Source organism: Herpailurus yagouaroundi, unplaced genomic scaffold (genome assembly GCF_014898765.1).
Source record: "Herpailurus yagouaroundi ecotype Mexico unplaced genomic scaffold, PumYag 159, whole genome shotgun sequence".
Taxonomy (NCBI): Eukaryota; Metazoa; Chordata; class Mammalia; order Carnivora; family Felidae; genus Herpailurus; species Herpailurus yagouaroundi.
Window position 1 is genome coordinate 55431243 of NW_024412400.1, and position 22014 is coordinate 55453256.

A 22014-nucleotide genomic window follows, 5' to 3' on the forward strand; every position below is an offset into this window, starting at 1 on the left:
TGTAATTTGCATACCCCTAATGATGTTAGACATCTTCATATCTGCTTGTTTGACTACTGAATGTCTTCTTCAGTGAACTGTCTCTTCATGTTTTTTGCCCATTTTCTAATTGGATTTTTTTTTTACTTATATGTTTTGAGGGTTCTTTTAAAATTTTGTTTATTATTTTAAAAGTTTATTTACTGGGGTACCTGGGTGGCTCAGTCGGGTTGGGTGTCCGACTTCAGCTCAGGTCATGATCTCACAGTCCATGAGTTCAAGCCCCACATAGGGCTATGTGCTGATAGCTCAGAGCCTAGAGTCTGCTTTGGATTCTGTGTCTCCCTCTCTCTCTGCCCCTCCCCTGCTCATGCTCTGTCTCTCTCTCAAAAATAAATAAAAACATTAAAAGTTTATTTACTTTTTTTTTTTTAGTAATCTCTGCATCCAACACGGGGCTCGAACCCATGACCCTAAAATCAAGAATTGCACACTATTCTGGCTGAGCCAGCCAGATGCCCCAGGAGTTCTTTTTATGTTCAAGATACTGGTCTTTAGGTGGATATGGTTTGAACATATTTTCTCCCACTCTGTAGTTTATCTTTTTGTCCTCTTAACAGGGTCTGTCACAGAGCAAGTTTTTAATTTTGATGATGTTCAGCTTACCAATTTTTTCTTTTATATATCATGATTTTGTTGTCGAATATAAGAATTCTTTGCCTAGTCCTAGATCCGAAAGATTTTTTTTCTGAAATTAAAAAAAAACTTTCATAGTTTCATCTTGGGTCAGGTCATGATCTCACGGTTTGTGGGATCAAGCCCTGCATTATGCTCTGCACTGACACTGTGGAGCCTGCTTGGAATTCTCTCTCTCCCTCTCTCTTTGCCCCTCCCCTGCTCATGCTCATTCATTCTCTCTCTCAAAATAAATAAATAAACATTAAAAAAAATAAAACATTCAATCTATCTCCAACAAAGTTATATTATAATCTAAACCACAAGAGATAAAAATCAGTATTTATGTTTACATTAATTGGTTGAGAGAGAGATTTTATGGATTCTGATCTAAAAAAATTTTTTTTAACGAATTTGTGCATAACGAATCTAGAAAATGCACCTGTAACTTCTTAGGAGGTCATACTCTTCCAGCCCTTTTAGGAATTCCATTTTAAGGCCAAGGCCAAACACAGAATTTAAGTTTATCAAATTACACCAAAGCTAAGATTTGAAAAAGGATAGATATCCTGAGCATAAGGACTATGGGATTAGAAAACCCATTTTTCCCAGATGAGATTTGAGGATTAAATAAAGAAGTGCAAAACGAGTTTCTTTCTGGTGTAATTTGCCCCTATTACCTCACTCTAAGACCAAGCTCATCCTAGGCTTGTAGCAGACAGATTTGACACCAAGTACTTACTTCTGACATCTGGAGATCTTATTATTGAGGGGCAAGAAGTGTGAGGAGAGATGTAGGTACTTTCTGCCACATAAGTATTTCATTTATGAAAAGCCTGTGGCCTTTCCATGCTAACAAGAGAGGGGTCCATATGGAGGTGTTGTTCTAGGCTCCCATGTAACTTTAAGGAAAACTTGCACAATGTCCGGAGCCCTTGACGTCCTGCAAAGGGAGGAGGATGTCCTCTAATTCCTTGCAGCAGAACTTGCTTAGATGACACTAACATTGACTTCCAAACAGAACAGTACATCTACCGAAAAGAAAGTGATGGTGCATTACAAATCTAGAGAGATCTATGAGAAGCTTCTGCCGGCAGCTTGTTCCATTGTTGCCATCAAAAACCCGGCTAATGTAAGCATCATATTCTAAGAACACTGGCCACTGGGCTGTGCTCAACTCGACGGCTGCCACTGGAGCCCCTCCTACTGTGGGCCACTTCACTCCTGGAACCTTCACTAGCCAGGTCTAGGCTGCCTTCCAGGAACCGTGTCTTCTGCTGGTCACTGATTCAGGGCTGACCACCAGCCCCTCACAGAGGTGTTTTATGCTAACCCGCCTACAGTTGCTCTGTGTAACCCAGACTCTCCACAGCGCTGTGTGGACACTGCCATCCCACGCAACAGCAAGGGAGCTCACTCAGTGGGTCCGAGGCGGTAGATGCTGGCCTGGGAGGTTCTGCACACACTCCTGTGCGCCATCTCCCATGAACACCCGTGGGAGGCCACATCTGACCTCTCCTTCCACAGAGATCCTGAAGAGACTGAGAAGGAAGAGCAGGCTGATGCTGAAAAGGCTGTAACCAAGGAGGGATTTCCAGGTGAATGGACTGCCCCGGGTCCCGAATTTACTGCTACTCAACCTGAGGTCTCAGGTGGTCTGAGGCATGCGGGGTCCTCAGTGCCCGTCCAGCAGTTCGCTACTGAAGACTGGGGCTCTCAGCCACTGCTCAGGACTGGGCTGCAGCTCCCACTGCTCGGGCCCCTGAATGGGTGGGAACAACCCCTGAGGGATCCTAAGTTGCTCCGTCCACAGACTCTTAAACAGAAATGGAAATAAGGTTGATGGAAAATAAAGTTTCTTAAAAGAAAAAAAGAGGGGCGCCTGGGTGGCTCAGTCGGTTAAGCGGCCAACTTCGGCTCAGGTCATGATCTCGCGGTCTGTGAGTTCGAGCCCCGCGTCGGGCTCTGTGCTGACAGCTCAGAACCTGGAGCCTGTTTCAGATTCTGTGTCTCCCTCTCTCTGATCCTCCCCTGTTCATGCTCTGTCTCTCTCTGTCTCAAAAATAAACAAAACGTTAAAAAGAAAAAAAAGAGCCTGTGAATAATAGATGACCTGATCCTCAGAAAGGCAGGCAGCCCAGTGTGGTGGTGAGGACATGGGTACAGTTTAATTAACCATAGTTCGGGTCCCGGTTCTGCCACTTACATGCTATAGAACTCTCAGCCAATTACATAAGTTTTTGGGTTATCACCCTTATCTGCTCCACAAGAACAGGGACCAGTCGTGTTGTTCACTGTTGTATATCCAGTGCCTGACAAACCTGGCACTGTGGCATTTGGTGCCAAATCAAATAGGGTATTAAGGAAGTATATGGAGAAAGAAAAGACCAGTCCCTGACATTCAGAAGCTGGCCTGTGTACTCACAGGTAACCCACATTGTTCTCCTATTAGACATAAACAATTTCACAGTGTACCAACCTCTGACAAGGTTACTTTGACACCACACTAAAATGAGACAAAGCAAAGCCACTGCATAATTTTGTATAACCATAGATAAATACAAGGTCACTGTGCCACCCAGGAAAATACCAAATACCCCCTCTATTGGCCAAGATGAGTAACTGCTACTTCTTTACTAATTTCAGCTTTCTTTCTGCCTCTCTTTCTATACACAAGATTTGTTGAGATATCCATTTATAGAATTACCCCTGCTTTCTGACAGCATCCAATCTTGAGAAGACCTGCTTTCTTAGACCTTCTCTGAGGTTACCCAATGAAAGCCCAAATTCTATGATAGGTTTTTTTCTAACACCCTCCTCCTGATACATTCCATGATTCCTCATGGTATGTTTGCATTCACTTCAGTGAAGAATAGACACAATGTATTTAACTACAGTTGTGTTCCTAGTGGTATTTGGCTTAAGGGAAATGACAATAGGAATGGAAAAAATGGGGAGTTACGTTGTTTCTTCAGAGTTGTTGTGCATAACAAATGGATAAATAATTTACCAACACATATTTAGGGTCTGTTTTGCACCAGGCACTGTGCTAGGTGCAGGGAATCTGGAGAAGAATGAGACCAGATTGCTCTCCAGCAGTTGAATCTGTGGAACGTGCAGAATAGAAAATTTATGATCCAATTTAGTGTTGTTCACACTATTATAGAGCCATACACCTTCTATAAAGATGTTGTAGGACCACACACTAAGGAGGAACGTCTTTTTTAGACTTATAACCTACAGAAGTGTAAGATAATAAATTTGTGTTGTTTTAAGGCATAAAATTTGTGATAATTTATTGCAGCAGCAATAGGAAACTAATATAGTATACTTGAGCTTAATATTTAAGGTGGATTGTCCCAGGCATAAGCCAAGGTAGACCAGTTCCTGTAGGATCTGCCAGTTGGCCTGTATGGCTGCATGCTTGGGAATGTGACAGGGTATGTCTGGATTAGATCCTGAAGGGTCTTCTTTCTACGCAGAGAAATTGGAAATTACCAGAAGGTTATCAGAGACCACTGGAGGATTAAAAGCAGGAGAGCGTGACAAAATCAGATTTACATTTTAGAAGGATAGGTTGGAGTCTGGGAGTAAGGAGAAGGAATGGGAAAATACTTAAGTATCCTAGGCAAGAAATGAGAGGGTTTCTTTGATCACCTTCTATTAGATGACCTTGCTTAGTCCTTGAAATTGGGGTGAGAAGACAGAAAAAAATGTGCTCTTCAAATATTTGAGATTCTGTCATGAAAACTGGTTAGCCATGGTCTGTGCAGTTCTAAGATCAAGGTATAAAGTCATAAGGAGATATGAAGTGCGCTATCAGGAAGCACATTCTAATAATTAGTGGACTAAAACTATCAGATTTCTTCACAAATAATTGTGTCTTACGTTTCTTTCTTTCATCTATTCAACAGGTCTGCATTTGAGTATTCAGGATGTAGCAGGCATTAGGCATATGATGATGAACAAAGAGACACTGTCCTCGATGTAGTTTAATTTGTGTGTTGTGGTACTCTTTACATACAACTTTTATATAATCATTTATATAATCATGAAGCACACAAGCTCCCAATTAGGATATCTGAAAAGTGATTTATATACAAGGGCGAGGTTAGCGTGGAGTGAACTCTGGCCAGGGAAAATCGGGAAAGATGATAACCCAATAAAGGAGTTGTACAGTCTATGTAAGTACCACCCACTATTGCAGGAGAGAGGCCGAGCCTTCTCTCCCCACTCCTTCCCGCTTGCCCCGCCTCTGGGCCCAGTCCCCACCGCACGGCTCGCCTGTGCCCTCCCCTTCCTCCGCCCCCACCCGCCCCTTTAACTCCTCGTTCTCGGTCCACCGGATTTCGAGCTCTTGTCTCGCGAGACTTTCGTCGTGCTGGTGTTGGCTGTGTGGCAGCCTGGAGGTGTCACCTGGAGGTGACAGGGGCTGTTTTGTCGCAGATTTCCCGCAAAACTGGGTCTGTCCCAGAGGCGTTAAGTAGGTTCTGGGCGGAGACCCGGCTTAGCGGTCGCGCGGGGTCCCTAAGGAGAGAGTGGGGCGGATTCCCCGATTTCCGGCCGGCCTCAGGCCGCGTGCGTGCCGCGTGTGCGCTGCCCGCCGGGAGCCCGCGTGAGGTTCCACCCGCCGTGTGCGGGGTCCGGGTGGGTGGGCCGCGGCGCCGTGACACCGCCGGCGATTTCTGCGGCGCGGGGCTGAGGCCCGGTAGCTGCAGGCTTGAGGGTGAGGGTGGGGGTGGCGGCCCCGGCCGTCTGAGCGCCCTTCTCCTCCCGCGGGAGTTGGCGCTGTGGTGATGCTTGCGGTCAGTAGCCGAGTTTAATGGCTCAGGGAAACTCTGGAATTCTGGAATTTCTTTGGTTCTGATATTAAAGGAAGTGACTTCTTACGAAGTAGCTAGATGGAATTGGTTATTTGCTGCTTTACGAGGCTTGTCTGACTTATTCAGAGAAAGAGAAGGAAAGAGAAGGAAGATTTGTATAGAGGTGAATAGGCAAGTGACTTAAATCCCACGATTCATCCTCTCTCTTGAAATCAAGGGATACAGAAACATGGAGTATATGACGGAATCCGCCGACCGCACCCCTGGACACATGTGAGTCATATTCCTTTTTCCCCTTTCTCCTTACCTTTAAAGATGCTAAAGTGAGTCTTTGAAACTCACTACCTGTGAGGGAAGCTTTTCGTTTGTTTGTTTTTTGAGATGGAATTCTTTGTCTTAAGTGGGGAAAGTGGAAAGCTTTATTTCTTGAGAAAATTGAATTCAGTTTTAGTTGGAAAGTTTGTCGTAGTAAAATACTTGCTTTGAGAGTATTAAAATAAAATTAAAATAGTTGCTTTAAGAGTATTAAAATATTCACTATACGTTCTTCTGGATGTCCATGTGATAGCCATTAGCCACATGTGGCTATTTAAATTTAAAGAAACTAAGATGAAAAATTAAATATGAAGTTCTTCAGTCATACTAGGCATGTTTCAGGTCCTCAGGAGCCACATGTGTCTGGTGACTACTATATTTGGATATTATGGATTATAGAACATTTCTTTGGGACAACATCAATGATTCCTAAACATTTTCTGTCCCCAGTACACCTGGAGTTAAGACCCCCGTCCATTTTACCGAATCACTAGACATGAGTCTCTTTCCATCCTTTGAAAAATTTTCTGCTCTGGGTAAATGTTTACATTTTGGTAGTCCTATACTTGCACGTTTAAAAAAAATGCCTTTAGACTATAAAGCTGTCTGATGATTACTATTAAAATAATTTACACTCTCTAGACCTTCTGAACATCACCATAGTTTGAGGATTTTTGAAATTCTAGCCATCCTTGTTTTTTTGGTGCAGTATTCCAAGGTGATGCTTTATAGCATCTTTGAAGATTGCTCTGCAATTTTTTTTTTTCTTTTTTTAATGTAGAGATAATATGGCCTAACTTGGAAGGCTTTTGTTTGATAGCCTTTATCAAGGCATCAAATGCATTTATGAAACCTAACATGAAAAATTTATGCTGTATTTATTTTTTTAAGCTTGTGCTGCGAGTGTGGTGTCCCAATCAGTCCAAATCCTGCCAATATTTGTGTGGCCTGTTTGCGAAGTAAAGTAGACATCAGCCAAGGCATTCCGAAGCAGGTCTGTGTGTCTTTCTGCAAACAATGTCAAAGGTATGGTGTAGTACTTATTTTGTCCTACTTGAAGTTGAGATTTGTAGATAGGAGAGCCACTGGCATATGCTGAGATGACAGCGACATACATAGAATAAAGTGCATGTATTTGACGTTCAATTTTTACTTATGTTGGTGTTGCCAAAGATTTTAGGATTTGCAATTTTGTAATGTACTTTTCTGGTTTGCCCTGCTAATCTGGTAAAATTAGTGGAAAGGTGCTTGGCTGTTTTTTTAAATTTTTTTCCTTGTAAGAGATTAATAGGTTTGCTGTATACAGTGAACAGATACGAGTTGATGTTCATAAGGGTAAGTGAAAGATTACTAAGGACATACTGTTGTTATTATCATGAGGGTTTTTTTTTTTTTCGTTTTAGTTACCAGATGTTATGTATGACAAAAACCCTCCTAAGTTTTAATGTTTTAATTATTTGAGCAAAGTGTTTTAAAAATTCTATTAAAATTCCCATGTAACTAAACGAGTGTAGTAAGCTATCAAGTAACATAAAACTGCCCAGTGACACTGCTGGTATAAAACTAACTGCCTCTGATTTCCCAAATGGGTTAGGATAGCAGTGGTTCTTCACTGTTTTAGGGATGGGGGAGGTGGCTCATGAATCCCTTTGGGAATTTGAAAACTGTCTTTCCAGAAAAATACTTAAAATTTACATATGTACAAAAACATGAAACTTTTCTGTACTATTTTAGGGAGTTTATAGTTTGCAAGTTTGGCAAGTATGAGGCTTGATCATTTACAGATACTTGCTATTGAAAGCATGGTGGAGTGGAAAAAGCCTGAGACAAAGAATCAGGAGACCTAGTTTGTCTTGGATTTCTCACAAATGAGCTTTTTGAAACTCTGCCAATTAACCTCTTTAAACCTTAATTTTGTCATCAGAATGAAAGGCTTTATTAATTGATATATGAAGCCCTTTGACTCCAGAAGCATGCTTATTACAAATGGACCTGTATAAGGTTTTTGAATGAACCTTTAAAGGTGAAAATCAGAATATGCACTTAAGTATGGCAACAACAAGCATTCACATAACATATTTAGAAGTATTATGTATTTAACAAATACTTATTCAGTGTTTACTATGTGCTTGGCACTCTCCTAAGTCCTGAGCAGACTGGGCTAAAAATCTTAAAGCATGTGCACAAAGGATTTAAGGTTTAATTTAATTAGGTTTTATGTAAGATTTAATAATGAGTTTTACAATTTAACATTTGGGAATGGACTTGAAATACATGAAAAGTCTGAACTACTGTTGATACATAGTATGAGGTGCTAATTTATCTTTTTTTGTGTGTGAGAAATTAGCAGTTCTCAAGCATCTTGATGCTTATTACAAACCTTCATTCTGATACCATTTTAAGATGATTTCTTACCTGTTTTTCAGAGTGTAGCTTCAGAGAACTTTTAGGCATTTTTCAGTCCTCACTGGAATTCTTTGCTGGTGCTTGAAGTATTAAGACCTCTTTAATAGATTGAGATTGGCTTTCTCAAATATACTTAGGATTTCACATTTTAAACTGAAGCTACTGATCTAATTGAAAGTTTTCTGGAACTGTTAAATATACTTGGGTTAAGTGCTTCATATCAACCTTGGGTATTATTATACCTTACTAATAATCAGTGGATTGTCTGCAGATTCACAGTGAAATTTTTGTCTTTCCTGAGAAATGCTGGGTTTCAGTGTATTTTCTTTCTCAGATATTTCCAGCCACCAGGAACTTGGATACAGTGTGCATTAGAATCCAGGGAACTTCTTGCTTTGTGTTTGAAAAAAATCAAAGGCCCTCTGAGTAAGGTAGGTCAGTTAAAATTGGTTTTTGTAGGCATGTGTTACTGTTTTTATATTTTAATCTCTTATTTTCAGAAAATCCTACCAGTAGGTTTTCCAAAAATAACTTAAATGTTACTGTTGGTAAGCACCCTACTACAAAACTGTGTCCATTTTTAAAGTTATATATATTCTTTTTTTATGGAAATGAAAATCTTTTTGCTTTAAAAGACTTAATGTGAAATGTGTTTTTTTCATTCATTATTTATTGCCAGCCTCTTATGTGCAGTAGTTTTTTCTGAAAATATTTATATAAAGGCATTGCTGGGGTCCCTGGGTGACTCAGTCAGTTAAGTGTCTGACTCTCGATTTCCGCTCAGGTCGTGATCTCGTGATTATGAGATTGAGTCTTGCAGCAGGCTCTGCGCTAAGCATGCAGCCTGCTTAAGGTTCTCTGTCTGCTACTTACCTGCTCGTGCATGCACACTCTGTCTCTTTCACCTCTTTCACTCAAATGAAAAATAAAACATTAAAAAAATATACCATTGCTAAACATAATTTAGGAGATTATAGTATTAGGGCTATGGTATTCAGTTTCTTTTTATTTTAATTATTGCTCTAGAAAGAAAATATTTATGCCTGTTATTTAAAGTGAGTGCATCATTGTCTCCAAAAAAACAAACAGGATTTTAGTCCAGTTTACCTCTCTCTCTGCATAACACTTTCAGTCTTCTTTGTGTTAAACTTTGACACCAGGTATATATTTTTAATTGAAATGGATTCGGTTTGAAAGTCTTCAGATTCTATTTTATTTTATTTTTATTTGAGAGGGAGAGAGGGAGAGAGGGAGAGAGAGAGAGAGAGAGAGAGAGAGAGAGAGAGAGAGAGAGAGAGAGAATCTCAAGCAGGCTCTACGCTCAGCACAGAGCCAATGGGCTTGATCCCATGATTCTGGAATTGTGACCTGAGCTGAAATCCAGTTGGATGCTCATCTGACTGAGCCACTCCGGCACCCCTTCAAATTCTCTTTTAAGCTCTGATAAAATAACATGGAATAGTTCTTTGAAGTTTTTTCTTTGTTTTCTTTTTTTTCATCCCTGGAGTTTCTGTTAGTCAAATGTTGTCCCTATTGGCTTAAAAGTTTGTCTTTTTCTCCTTGGGATGTTTTTAATCTTTTTGTCTTTTTTTCTGTTCTTAGTAATTTCCTTTGCTTTATCTTCCAGTCTCTGTATTGATTTTTGTTGTTCCAGCAGTGATATTTTTAAGTTCCAGAATCTTTACCAAAGTCTTAATGTTTTTGATGCATTCTGTTCTTTTAAAGAAATTTTTTTTTAAATTTTTCTTTAAACTTTTTAAAAATTTGCATATAAGTTGACACACAGTGTTACATTAATTTCAGGTGTAAGGCATACTGATTTGACATCTTTATATGTTATGCTGTGCTCACCACAAGTGTAGCTACCATCTGTTACCTTACAACAGTAATACAATATAATCAACTATATTATCTGTATTGTACCTTTTATCCCTACAACTCATTCCGTAACTGGAAGCTGTGTCTTCCACTACCCTTTCTCCATTTTGCTTGCCCCCACAGTCCCCTTCCTTCTGGCAACCATCAGTTTGTTCTCTGTATTTATAGGTCTCATTCTGCTTTTTGTTTGTTCACTTGTTTTTTTAGATTCCACATATGAATGATATCATATGGTATTTGTCTTTCTCAGTCTGACTTCTTTTTTTTTTCTGACTTATTTCACTTAGCTTAATGTTCTCTAGGTCTATCCATGTTGCTGTAGATGGCAAGATACCATCCTTTTTTTTAATACTTATTTTTATTTATTTTGAGAGAGAGGGAGAGAGAGAATCCCAAGCAGGATCCACGCTGCCAGCTCAGAGCCTGATGCGGGGCTTGAACCCACAAACCGTGAGATCATGACCTGAGCCGAAAACAAGAGTCGGATACTTATCCGACTGAACTATCCAGGTGCCCCAAGATATCATCCTTTTTTGGCTGTGTAGTATTCCATTCTCTATATACCACATCTTTTTTATTCATTCATCTACTGAGGGACACTTAGGTTCCTTCTGTATCTTGGCTATGACAAGTCATGCTCTAGTAAACATAGGACTTCATATATCTTTTTCAGTTAGTATTTTTTTTCCTTTGGGTAAATAGTAGTGGCGTTATTGGATCATACGGTATTTCTGTTTGTTTGTTTTTTTTTTTTTTAGATTTAAGTTTATTCATTTCGAGAGAGACAGTGGGGGGAGGGGCAGAGAGAGAGAGGATCCCAAGCAGGCTCTACGCTGTCAGCGCAGAGCCCGATGCAGGGTTCAAACCCACGAAACGTGAGATCATGACCTGAGCTGAAACCAAGAGTTGGTGGCTCAACCAACTGAGTCACCCAGGTTCCCCTGGTATTTCTATTTTTAATTTTTTGAGGAACTTCCATACTGTTTCCCACAGTGGCTGTACCAATTTACATTCCTACCAACAGCAATGCATTTTGTTGAATTTTTCTGAAGGTTTGATAATTTTTTTCAAAAATTTCCTTCTGTTCTCCTAATTTGGCTCTGGAGTCAGTTTTTTGTGTAACTTGGTCTCACTTTTGTACTTCTCACTTTCAGGCTTTTGTCAAATGTCTGATGAGCCTTAATAATTCATTAGTTCATTCAGCAGTGTTTATTAAGTGTCAGCTCTGTGCCAGTCTGCTTTTGGTCTTGGGGATATAGCAGAGACAAAATGTCTGTCTTAGGGAACTTTTATTCTGTGTTTTTTTTGTTTTTGTTTTTTAAGTAGACCCCATGCTCAGGGTGGGGCTTGAACTCAACTACCTGATCCTGAGATCAAGAATTGGACGTTCTACTGACAAAGCCACCCAGGCGACCCTAGGGGGCATTCATTCTAGTTGGAGGAGAGGGTGTGGAGTAGTCACTGAACAAAATAAGTCGGTATATTATACGGTATATTAAAAGGTCTAAATTCTGTGGGAGGAAAAACCAGGAAGGGGCTAAGAACTACACAGGGTAGAGTTGTAATTTAAACTAGAGCAGTTGGCATTGTATGTCATCTATATTCAAACAAGTGAAATAGAGTGGTTAGGTAATGCCTCACTGATAAGGTGACATTTGAGTAAACCGTAAAAGCAGTATGAGAGGGAGCTGTGCAGGAATCTGGAGAAGAGACTTAATGGGTAGAGAAAACAAGTAGAGGCAGGAGCATCCCTGTGTGGAGAGAGGAGTGAGGAGGGGAAAAGTAGTGTGGGATGAAAACAGCAATCATGGAAAGTCATGGAAGGTCAGGTTTTTACTCTGAATGTAATGGGTAGAGTAGGTATAGTGTAGAGTAGTAGCAAGATGAATGATTTATGTTTTAGCAGGATCCTTTGCTGTTGTGTTTAGAATGCATGTGAAGGAGGTGGGGGTGAAGGTAGAAGTAGGGACCTATGGGGAGTGATTGTAGTAATCATACGTAATGGTGGTATTTGGGTCAGTAGTAGAGGTGGTAAGAAATGGACGGTTTCTGCATCTACTTTGAAGGTAGTCAGTAGGATTTACTTATGAAGCTGGATGTGTGTATGTGATAGATGAGTATAAGTATGATTTGACATCCATGATTCTTGAGCAACCAGAAGGAGGGAGTTGCTGTTAGTAGGTAGTGAAGACTTCAAAAGGAGCAGGTCAGGGTGGGAGAGATTAGAGCTATCTCATAGTGGTACTTAGATGTCCATTAAACATGGACGTAGAAATAGTAGGCAGCTGGATAAATCAGCAGGGGAGTGGTCTAGACTGGAGGTAATGAATTTGGGATATAGATGCTATTTACAGCTGTGAACTTGAATATTTCCTAGGGAGTTTGGCTAGAAAAGGGAAGCAATTTGAGGACTGAATTCTGGGATCTTTTACTGATAAAAGCTTGGGAAGATGACAAATCAAAGGACACTGAAAAGGAGTTGATAGATGAAATAGATGAAAAATTAGGTGAGTGTAGTGTCTTGGAACACAAGGGAGGTATTTTACAAAGGAAGTGATTGTGTAATTTACAGCTAATGGGTCAAGTCATGAATTCTGTAGATTTAGCAATGTGAAGATTACTAATGACTTTAATGAGCAATTTATGTGTAGTGGTGGAGATAAAAGACCTGATTTGAATGGAAATGAGAGAACAGGACAGGAATTGGAGGTGACAAGTATAGGTAATTCTTTTTTTCCTTTTTTTTTTTTTTTTTTTGAGATTTGCTCTAAAGGGAAACAAATGGGGCAATGGGTAGAGGGAAATAAGGGAAAGGGACCCATTTCTCAAGATGTGAGATGTTATAGTTATATCTGTAAGTTGTCTAGGAGTTGTAGAGTACAGAGGGAACAATTTGCACAGAGACAGAATAATTGCCTGGGTCATGCCCTTGAAGAGTGGAAAAGAGATAGGATATAACATACTTGTGGAAGAATATCAACAAATATTTGGCACTTACTCTCTCCCAGGCACCATTTTGGGAACCTGGAATATTTTTGTGGAACAAAACAAGTATCTCTGCTCTCTAATGGTGCATTCTTAAGGTTGGTCTTGATAGGAGCAAGGACAGTTCATCTGTGGTAACAGGAGAGAATGTATTGGTAAGTGGGAACTTTTGGAAAATCTTCTGATTACTTTTCTAATTGAGAAATGAAGTCTGGGCAGTAGTTATGAGGGAAAAACTATTAGATGTTTGAGGGTGGAGGAGAAGTTGTGAAATAGTCCTCCAGTGTATGGGAGAGAGAGAATGTACTAGAATGATGTTGTATGGTTACAAAGGTTACTGTTAAAAATTTAAAGACTAGCATGATGTGTATTTCTTTCTGTAACCCCATCAGTTGTACAGGTAAGGCATAGAGCAGGCAGTGTACTGAATTTAACAAAGATTGTGATTTAGCCAGATGACTAAGGTAAAGTGAGAGAGGGACCAAGGGAATTGAGTGTATGCATGGGAATGGTTTTGATGATTGATCTTGAAATTAAGCTAGGATATGATGGAAGTGAGTAGATAAAGAGGTATGAGAGATAGTGAAAAGGTTGTAGGGTGAATAGATCGTGGGTTGCAATAGGTTGCAGGGGTTTTAGTGCCCAGGAGCTAGAGCAAATGAGCTGGAAAGATAAGAGGTGGGAGACGGGATGTTTAGAGTTGAGATTTTGGAGAAGTTTCAGTTATTGGTAAAACTTACTGGTAAAAGGATATGAATAGCTGAGATAGAAGGAGGACGAGATCTTGTAAGAGGAACTCAAAGAAGGGAGTTCAATATTGCGAGGATATTGAACTCACTAAGTACTAATATTGTTGGAAACAGTAACAGTGAGCCAGGAGCTAAAGTCTTTGAGAAATGAGAGGGGTGACTCAGGGGTTAACAGATGACTATAATAGAGTGGGTAGCATAGCCTTCAGATTCAAAACTGGGTGTGTTTAAGGAGGAGGCAGGGAGGTGGTTTGGAATTAGCAGTTAAGAGCAAGAAGGACACCTGTCTAGCTCTTGGTCCAGTGATAAGAATTAAAACAGAACAATTAGTCCTTAATTAGCTTTAGGGGAGCATTCTATGTAACGAGATCTAGAAGGTGAAGGGAATGTTTAGCAAAAAGATTGAGCATTTAGGAGGCTTTGTTGTGTTAGTGAATGTTGAGTTCCAGAGGGCGCTGTGAAAGGGTTTCAGAATTTTTGGAGGAGTGTTAGATGGGACAGAATAGGGAATATGTGTAATTGGAGTGTGGGAGATGAGGGGTGACTGAAATGTTTGGGGATGTTGTAAAGAAGAATAAAGGGCCCAGTTAAGTTGATCAGTTCTGATTGTCTGAGGACTGACAGTGTGGTGAGGCTGTGTTAGGGAATGTTGAAGTAGGTGTCAAGGGTCTTCTCTCCATTCCTGTGGATGAGTTTGGAAGCTGAGGGAAGGGCAGTCTTAGAGCCTTTGGGCTGCCTTCTTGACCCTTGCAGATGGAGACTGAGGGAATTAAACACTGCCTGTCACCCTCTTGTACCTGGGTTTTGCTTTAGGGGAACCAGTCATGTGAGGAAGGTTTTACCCTGGAGTGCTGCATCTACACTAGCAAGTCTAGTTCTCATCAGACAAGAGTTGACAAAATCATCATCTGCCCACCGATGTCTCCCAAATCTGTTCTCTTCAGCTCAGTTTTCTCCATAGAGCTCCAAACCAAATATATATCTTACTATCCTCTGAACAATTTCATTTGGGTATCTCATACATAAACCCTCTTAAATGTCTGAAACCAAAAATAGTATCTTCTCTCCATCAAATCTATCCTTTGTTTCAGAAAAATAGTTATTACCTGGATGCCCAAGCTGGATACTTGAGCATCATTTTAGAATCTGTTCTTTTCATCCTTCCCATATACAGTATCACTCAATCCTGTAAATCTTATCTCCTAAATAACTCTTGGGTCTTTCTGCTTCTTTTATTTCCAGCACTTCTTAGTTCAGGTCACCTGCACTTTCTGCCCAAGTTATTGAAACAGCCTCCATTTTTGTTCCAATCCTCTTCTTCCTTGAAACACCCATTTTAGCCATATTGGGCTACATTCAGTTCTTTACATACAGCAAACTTTTTTGGCCTCTGCTGATTTAGCGGTAAGTTACCATTGTGGATTCAGTATTCAATATGAGACTCCCTTTAATGAATTTTTTTAAAAACCAATGTATTTAATGTAGAGAGAATAATCCAACTAGAAACTTGTTCGTGAGATTTCTTGTAAATGATGAAGTCATTAGATCGTCCTTTTATTTGCTCTTTTTGTTGCCATACCTCTAATAATTTTTTTTTTTTTTACTGATGATGTTGAGTAGTGATGCCAATCAGATTCCTTAAACATCTTATGAAATCTATTAATGAGTTCTTTCATCTTTTTCTCTGGTGGGAATTTAGGTTTCTTTTTGTTTGTGTTTTTTTTTGAAGGTACGGCTTGTAGATGCAGGTTTTGTTTGGACTGAGCCCCATTCTAAGAGACTTAAAGTTAAACTGACTATTCAGAAAGAGGTAAGCTATACAAAGTTTCTCAGCATGTCTAAATTGTAGGTAGTGAAAATGAGGAGATATTGGTAAGTTACCTTATGGCTTGAATAGCTTAAAAGGGAAAGAGTAATCTTAATTTTAACTTTTGTTTTCTTTTGGGGCATCTGCACAGATGATCAGGTTGCTAGTAAGACCAGCTATTGCTAATGATTAGTGGGCTAAAGTAATTTTTAAAAGTTAGGAAAAAGATTGAAGTAAAAGCATGAGCTAAGACAGTGTTTCTCAAACTTGGCTAATCATCACAGTAATTCACATTAAGTGAATCCAACTGGATCCGTCTGGATGTGACACACAGAAATCTATGTTTAAAAACTTCCCAGGTGATTTCTGGTGATTGACCATGTTTGGTAACAATTTAAGTAAGGAACGTTTGTTTTTTTGAGAGTTTTCTTTGTCTTATTTTTTCTTCTAAGGATGAATTCTGCGCGCGCGCACACACACACAAATACGCACACACAAGTATATAGATACATAGATTCTTTTTTTTTTTTTAATTTTTTTTTTTTCAACGTTTATTTATTTTTGGGACAGAGAGAGACAGAGCATGAACGGGGGAGGGGCAGAGAGAGAGGGAGACACAGAATCGGAAACAGGCTCCAGGCTCCGAGCCATCAGCCCAGAGCCCGACGCGGGGCTCGAACTCACGGAACGCGAGATCGTGACCTGGCTGAAGTCGGACGCTTAACCGACTGCGCCACCCAGGCGCCCCTAGATACATAGATTCTTCAAAGACTATCTTCACAGCCACTTTAAAAGTAAATATGAAATGCAAATTTAATCCTACAAATTAAATTTATGTGTTTTTCTTAATACTATAACTTATTTTTATAGTTTTTTAATTGGTTTATTATTGATGTCCTCAAAGCATTCATGGAAAAAGACTTTAAGTTAAATAGTAACTTTGTTTTTTAATTTTTTTAATTTATTTTTATTTTTCATTTATATATATATATATTTTTAATTTATTTTGAGAGACAGATAGCAACCAGGGGAGGAGCAGAGAGGGAGGGAGACAGAATCCCAGGGGGGTTCTGCACTGACAGTGGGGCTCAAACTCACAGTCAGATCATAACCTGAGCTGAAATCAAGAGTTGGACATTTAGCCAACTGAGCCACCCAGGCTCCCCACAGTAACTTTAAATGTTAAAGTTCTTAAATTTGAAATATTATTTTCTTTTAAGAAAAATGTTACTAAATAAAAAGGAAAGAATGAAGGAGTGATTTTTTTTCCCCCCTTACCAGGTAATGAATGGTGCTATCCTTCAGCAAGTGTTTGTGGTGGATTATGTTGTTCAGCCTCAGATGTGTGGAGATTGCCACAGAGTAGAAGCTAAAGATTTCTGGAAGGCTGTGGTTCAAGTGAGGCAAAAGGTATTGACAGAAAGATGATGAGTGAATCTTTCATCTTGTATTTTATCTTTGTCGGTTATAAACAGTTAGTAAAACCTCCTCCTTTTTCTTTCCAAATCCTCAGGCACCAGGGATGGTCTAGGTTTCTGCAACATTCATCTTTAAAAATAGGTCACTATCACATTTAAGATCATCTTTAGAGGTTGTTTTGTTTTAAAAATCAGTGTGCTATATCTATAGATGGTTTTTTTGTTTGCATTTCATCTATTAATCTAATAATGCATTTATGTTTAGACTTTGCACAAAAAAACCTTCTACTATCTGGAACAGTTGATTTTGAAATATGGAATGCATCAGAATACACTTCGTATCAAAGAAATTCATGGTGAGTTAAAATTTGAAAACATTTGAAATGATGTCAAAATTTATTTCAACCAATGTAAGAAGTCTTCTCTTTATTGACAATGGCTAGAATAGTACTGTCCAAAAGAATAGTTTCTTCTGTTAGGAAGGAAAAAAATCTTAGTTCTTTATCTAGATTGTCCATTATGGTAGCCACTAGCTGTATATGGCTATTGAAACTTGAAATGTATCTGGTGCAACTGAGGAACTAAATTCTTAATTTTTTTTCTATTTTAATTTAAATTTACACTAAGTAGCTACCAGATGAGTAAGTCAGTAGCTTCATTAATATAATATAAAGTGCTATGATGGAAAATTCATCGAAATCTTGTTTTATGCAGAGATTGATTTCTGTTTGGAAAAAAATTATTTTTGAGATTTGTAAGTTCTTTTGTAGTACTTTTTAAATGTTTATTTTTGAGAGAGAGAAAGAGAGAGCATGAGTGCACACACACAAGCAGGGGAGGGGCAGAAAGAAAGAGGGGGAGACATAATCCAAAGCAGGCTCCAGGCTCTGAGCTGTCAGCACAGAGCCGGACGCAGGGCTTGAACCCATCCATGAGCTGCTAGATCATGACCCGAGTCAAAGCTGGATACTTAACCAACTGAGCAACCCAGATGCCCCTGTAATATTTTTTTTTTTTAAACGTTTATTTATTTTTGAGACAGAGAGAGACAGAGCATGAACGGGGGAAGAGCAGAGAGAGAGGGAGACACAGAATCGGAAGCAGGCTCCAGGCTCTGGGCCATCAGCCCAGAGCCTGATGCGGGGCTCGAACTCACGGACCGTGAGATCGTGACCTGAGCTGAAGTCGGACGCTCAACCGACTGAGCCACCCAGGCGCCCCAATATTTTTGTTTTTGATATACAAATGATATATTTAGATTTCTTAAAGGTGGAATTTAAAATTTTTTGTATGATTTCATAATGGCTCCTTAGAGTGTGTTCTGTGTTAGCACTTTCTGTTGATATAGTATACATATTAGATGATGGATAAATATTTCTCTGATTGATAGTAGAAAACATAAATATTCTTTTTTTTAAATTTTTTTTTTTCAACGTTTTTTTATTTTTATTTTTGGGACAGAGAGAGACAGAGCATGAACGGGGGAGGGGCAGAGAGAGAGGGAGACACAGAATCAGAAACAGGCTCCAGGCTCCGAGCCATCAGCCCAGAGCCTGACGCGGGGCTCGAACTCACGGACCGCGAGATCGTGACCTGTCTGAAGTCGGACGCTTAACCGACTGCGCCACCCAGGCGCCCCGAAAACATAAATATTCTTAAGCAGACTCTTGAAGTTTCTTGCTAAAGGTTAATATTTGTTTGCTATTGGTGAACATGTACGTATATTGTTTTCCTAGTCTCTAAAGTATAGGCTTAGAGATACCTGTTCTTGAAGGAATGACCAAATTCTTATATCATATCCTCATTTTTGAGTTCCACTGTGACTAACTGATTTGTTGCTTATATCTTGTATGTCTTGGGAAAGTACTTTTGAGAAGTGTGGTCTTGGGTTACATGGGGGAGAGAATATATGTAGTGATGTCACCTGGAGAACATCTTTTAAGCTTTGTGTCTGACCTGAATGCTTTACCAGTAGACATAAGGTTAATAGTCTAAATTGGTAAAACACAGTTTAATGAATACTTAAGGTATTCTTAAGGAATTCTTAAGGTATACTTAAGGTAAGTTCCCTTCTTGTCTGTGTAACATAGTGCCTGGTTGTTTGTGGCTAGTCACCAGGCAAAAATACATCATTGTTTTGAGTAACTTGGTTTTGAGTAACTTTTTTGGGGATGAGGAGATCCAAATATTCTAGCTAAGAAAGCAAAACACTATTATTTCTCATCACCCTGACAGATATGTACTCACAGAATTGTTTTGTAGCAAAAGACTTGGATAAGTTCTGGGTCATACTTTTTTTTTTTTTTTAATTAAATTTTTTTTTTTAATGTTTATTTTTGAGAGAGAGAGTGAGACAGAGCATGAGCAGGGGGAGGGCCAGAGAGAGGGAGACATAGAATCAGAAGCAAGCTCCAGGCTCTGAGCTGTCAGCACAGAGCCTGACGTGCGGCTCGAACCATGGACTGTGAGAACATGACCTTAGCCGAAGTCAGACGCCCAACCGACTGAGCCACTCAGGCGCCCCAGTTCTGGGTCATACTTTTGCACTCATTTTCAAAACCCAGATATTGCAAATTTAACAGCCCTTTGTTCATCCAGAGGATTTAATCTGTTTTTTTCCCCCTACTAGTTCTTGATTTGATTTAAATAAATTTTTTGAATGTGGTTTATTTGTAACTTTGTTTTTAAAATCATAATAATATTAAAAATTCAGAGATAAAAATATCTATGAATAGAAGACCTCTATGTTCCATTTATCCCTTTGTTATCCCCAGTGTTAGTCCCTTAAAACAAGATCATATAATAATGTGTTCTGTATGTAAATTGTGGTAGCGTTTGTTTCCCCTTATGGGGGGATCATTCTATAATATTCTGTGACCTGCCATCTTAATGTATTTGGAAACCTTGCCATGTCTTTGACCGTGGTTCTATTTCATTATTTTTAACCACTGTGTGTGTGTGCATATATATATATTTGTTAATCCTTGTATAATTAGTTATATCTTATTGGTCCACAAGATATTCCATTTTTTGCTGCTACAAATGGCACTGTATTAAATATCCTAATGTTTGTGCATATTTGGTGGGTTTTCTGTGAGATTGAGTTCAAGAATTGAAATGACAGGGAACACCTGGGTGGCTCAGTCAGTTAAGCATCCAACTTCAGCTCAGATCACTATCTCATGGGTTTGAGCCCCACCGTCGGGCTTTGTGCTGACAGCTCAGCGTCTGGAGCCTGCTTCAGTTCCTGTGTCTCCCTCTCCCTCTGCCCCTTCCCTGCCTGCACTCTGTCTCCCTCCTCTCTCTCAAAAATAAATAAAACCTTAAAAAAAATTAAAAAAAAGAAATGACTAGGCAGGAGTATGCAATTACTAAATTTTTACATGTACTGCTAGATTGTCTTCAGAATAGTGCCAGTTTGCAGTCTCAGCACTTGCCAACACTATCAAATTGTTCTTTGTAATTTTTGCTGTTCTAGTAGGTAAAATAATGGTATCTTGTTTTAATTTGCATTTCCTTGATTACTAATGAGGGTTAATATTTTTATATATGTGTTAGCCATTTATGTTTCTTGCTTCTTATGTGAATTGTCTTTTTTCCTCATTAATTTTGTGTCTTATTCTGGATATTAATCTCATTGTATGTATGTGTATATTAGGTATGTATGTTTAGAGAGAGCTAGTGTGCATTTGAATGTGAGCCTAAGAGAGCAGATACTTTTTTGCATTGTCACATGCCTTTATCATTTAAATTTTTTATTTTTTAGTTATAGAGCTCTGGCTTATAAATTTTGTGCCTGACATAGGAAAGCTTTGTATACTCCCACAGTTATATTTTTAAAAGTAAATTATTTGGGGGGATTTTTAATGTTAACCAGTTAGAGTTTTTCCTAGGTTAATCTAGCCTTTCCCACTGATTTGAAATATCTCCTTTCTTGCATACACTTTTTAAAGTTTTGTTTTAATTACTCATTTCTTCTACTTAAAATTTTTTAAATTGAGATATAATTGACATGTAACATAGTAGTTTCAGATGTACATCATAATGATTTGATGTTTGTATATGGCTAAATGATCACCACAGTAAGTCTAGTTAATTTTCATCACCATAAATATTACAAAATTTTTTTCTACTTTTTAAAATTTTATTTTGCTTGAATTAATTGAAAGTTTGTTTTCTGATATAATATAAATCTATTTATAAATATAAATATATATATTTATACATATATAAATATAAAAATCTATAAATATAAAAATAAGTTTTCTTGAATACATATTGATTCTATGTACCTGGTGTTTATAGCTATAGCTACCTTTTTCCACAATATATTGCATATTTCTTTTATTTTCAGCAAGAGTTTCAGCTGTTTTCTTCTCTTTAGTATATACCTAGGTATAGAATTGCTGAGTCATATGGTAAATTTATACTTTATGTTTATCTTTTTTTTTTAATGTTTAGCTTTTAAGAAACTGGAAGAGTTTCCAAAGTGCATGTACCATTTTGCGTTGCTATCAGCAGTGTTTGATGGTTCTAGTTTCTACATTGCCTCACCAATATTATGGTCTCTTTTTGTTTATGGCCAGTGTAGAGGGTAGTATGAAGTGGTATCTCATTTTGTGGTTATAATTTACATTTTCGTAATGACTAATGATGTTGATTATCTTTTCATAAGGTTATTAACCATTCCTGTATCTTTTTTTGATGAAATAACTATCAAAATACATTTTGATGAAATTTATCTGAAATAACTATTCAGATCTTTGGCCCATTTTTTAATTTTTTTTTAATGTTTATTTTTGAGAGAGAGAGAGAGAGAGAGAGACCACAGTGGAGGATGGGCAGAGAGAGAGAGGGAGACACAGAATCCAAAGCAGGTTCCAGGCTCTGAGCTGTTAGCACAGAGCCTGACGCAGGGCTCGAACTCACGAGCTGTGAGATCATGACCTGAGCTGAAGTCAGACGCTTAACCGACTGAG

General features: G+C 38.8%; 1 protein-coding gene and 1 pseudogene across 2 annotated transcripts in view; both read left to right on the plus strand.

Moving 5' to 3' along the window:
- The first annotated feature begins 884 nt into the window (after nucleotides 1–884).
- On the plus strand, nucleotides 885–2522 carry LOC121033935 (40S ribosomal protein SA-like; annotated as a pseudogene).
- Nucleotides 2523–5006: 2484 nt separating this feature from the next.
- NMD3 (NMD3 ribosome export adaptor) overlaps nucleotides 5007–22014 on the plus strand; it is a 32792-nt gene continuing 15784 nt past the window's right edge. Inside the window, exons 1-7 of one of the 2 annotated variants that reach the window (XM_040480638.1) lie at nucleotides 5007–5137; nucleotides 5695–5750; nucleotides 6684–6818; nucleotides 8533–8629; nucleotides 15540–15620; nucleotides 16899–17027; nucleotides 17301–17391. In XM_040480638.1, coding sequence (XP_040336572.1) covers nucleotides 5707–5750; nucleotides 6684–6818; nucleotides 8533–8629; nucleotides 15540–15620; nucleotides 16899–17027; nucleotides 17301–17391 — 577 coding nt within the window. In that variant the 5' untranslated portion in view covers nucleotides 5007–5137; nucleotides 5695–5706. The remainder of the gene's footprint in view (nucleotides 5138–5694; nucleotides 5751–6683; nucleotides 6819–8532; nucleotides 8630–15539; nucleotides 15621–16898; nucleotides 17028–17300; nucleotides 17392–22014) is intronic. The other variant, XM_040480639.1, reaches the window with a different exon arrangement.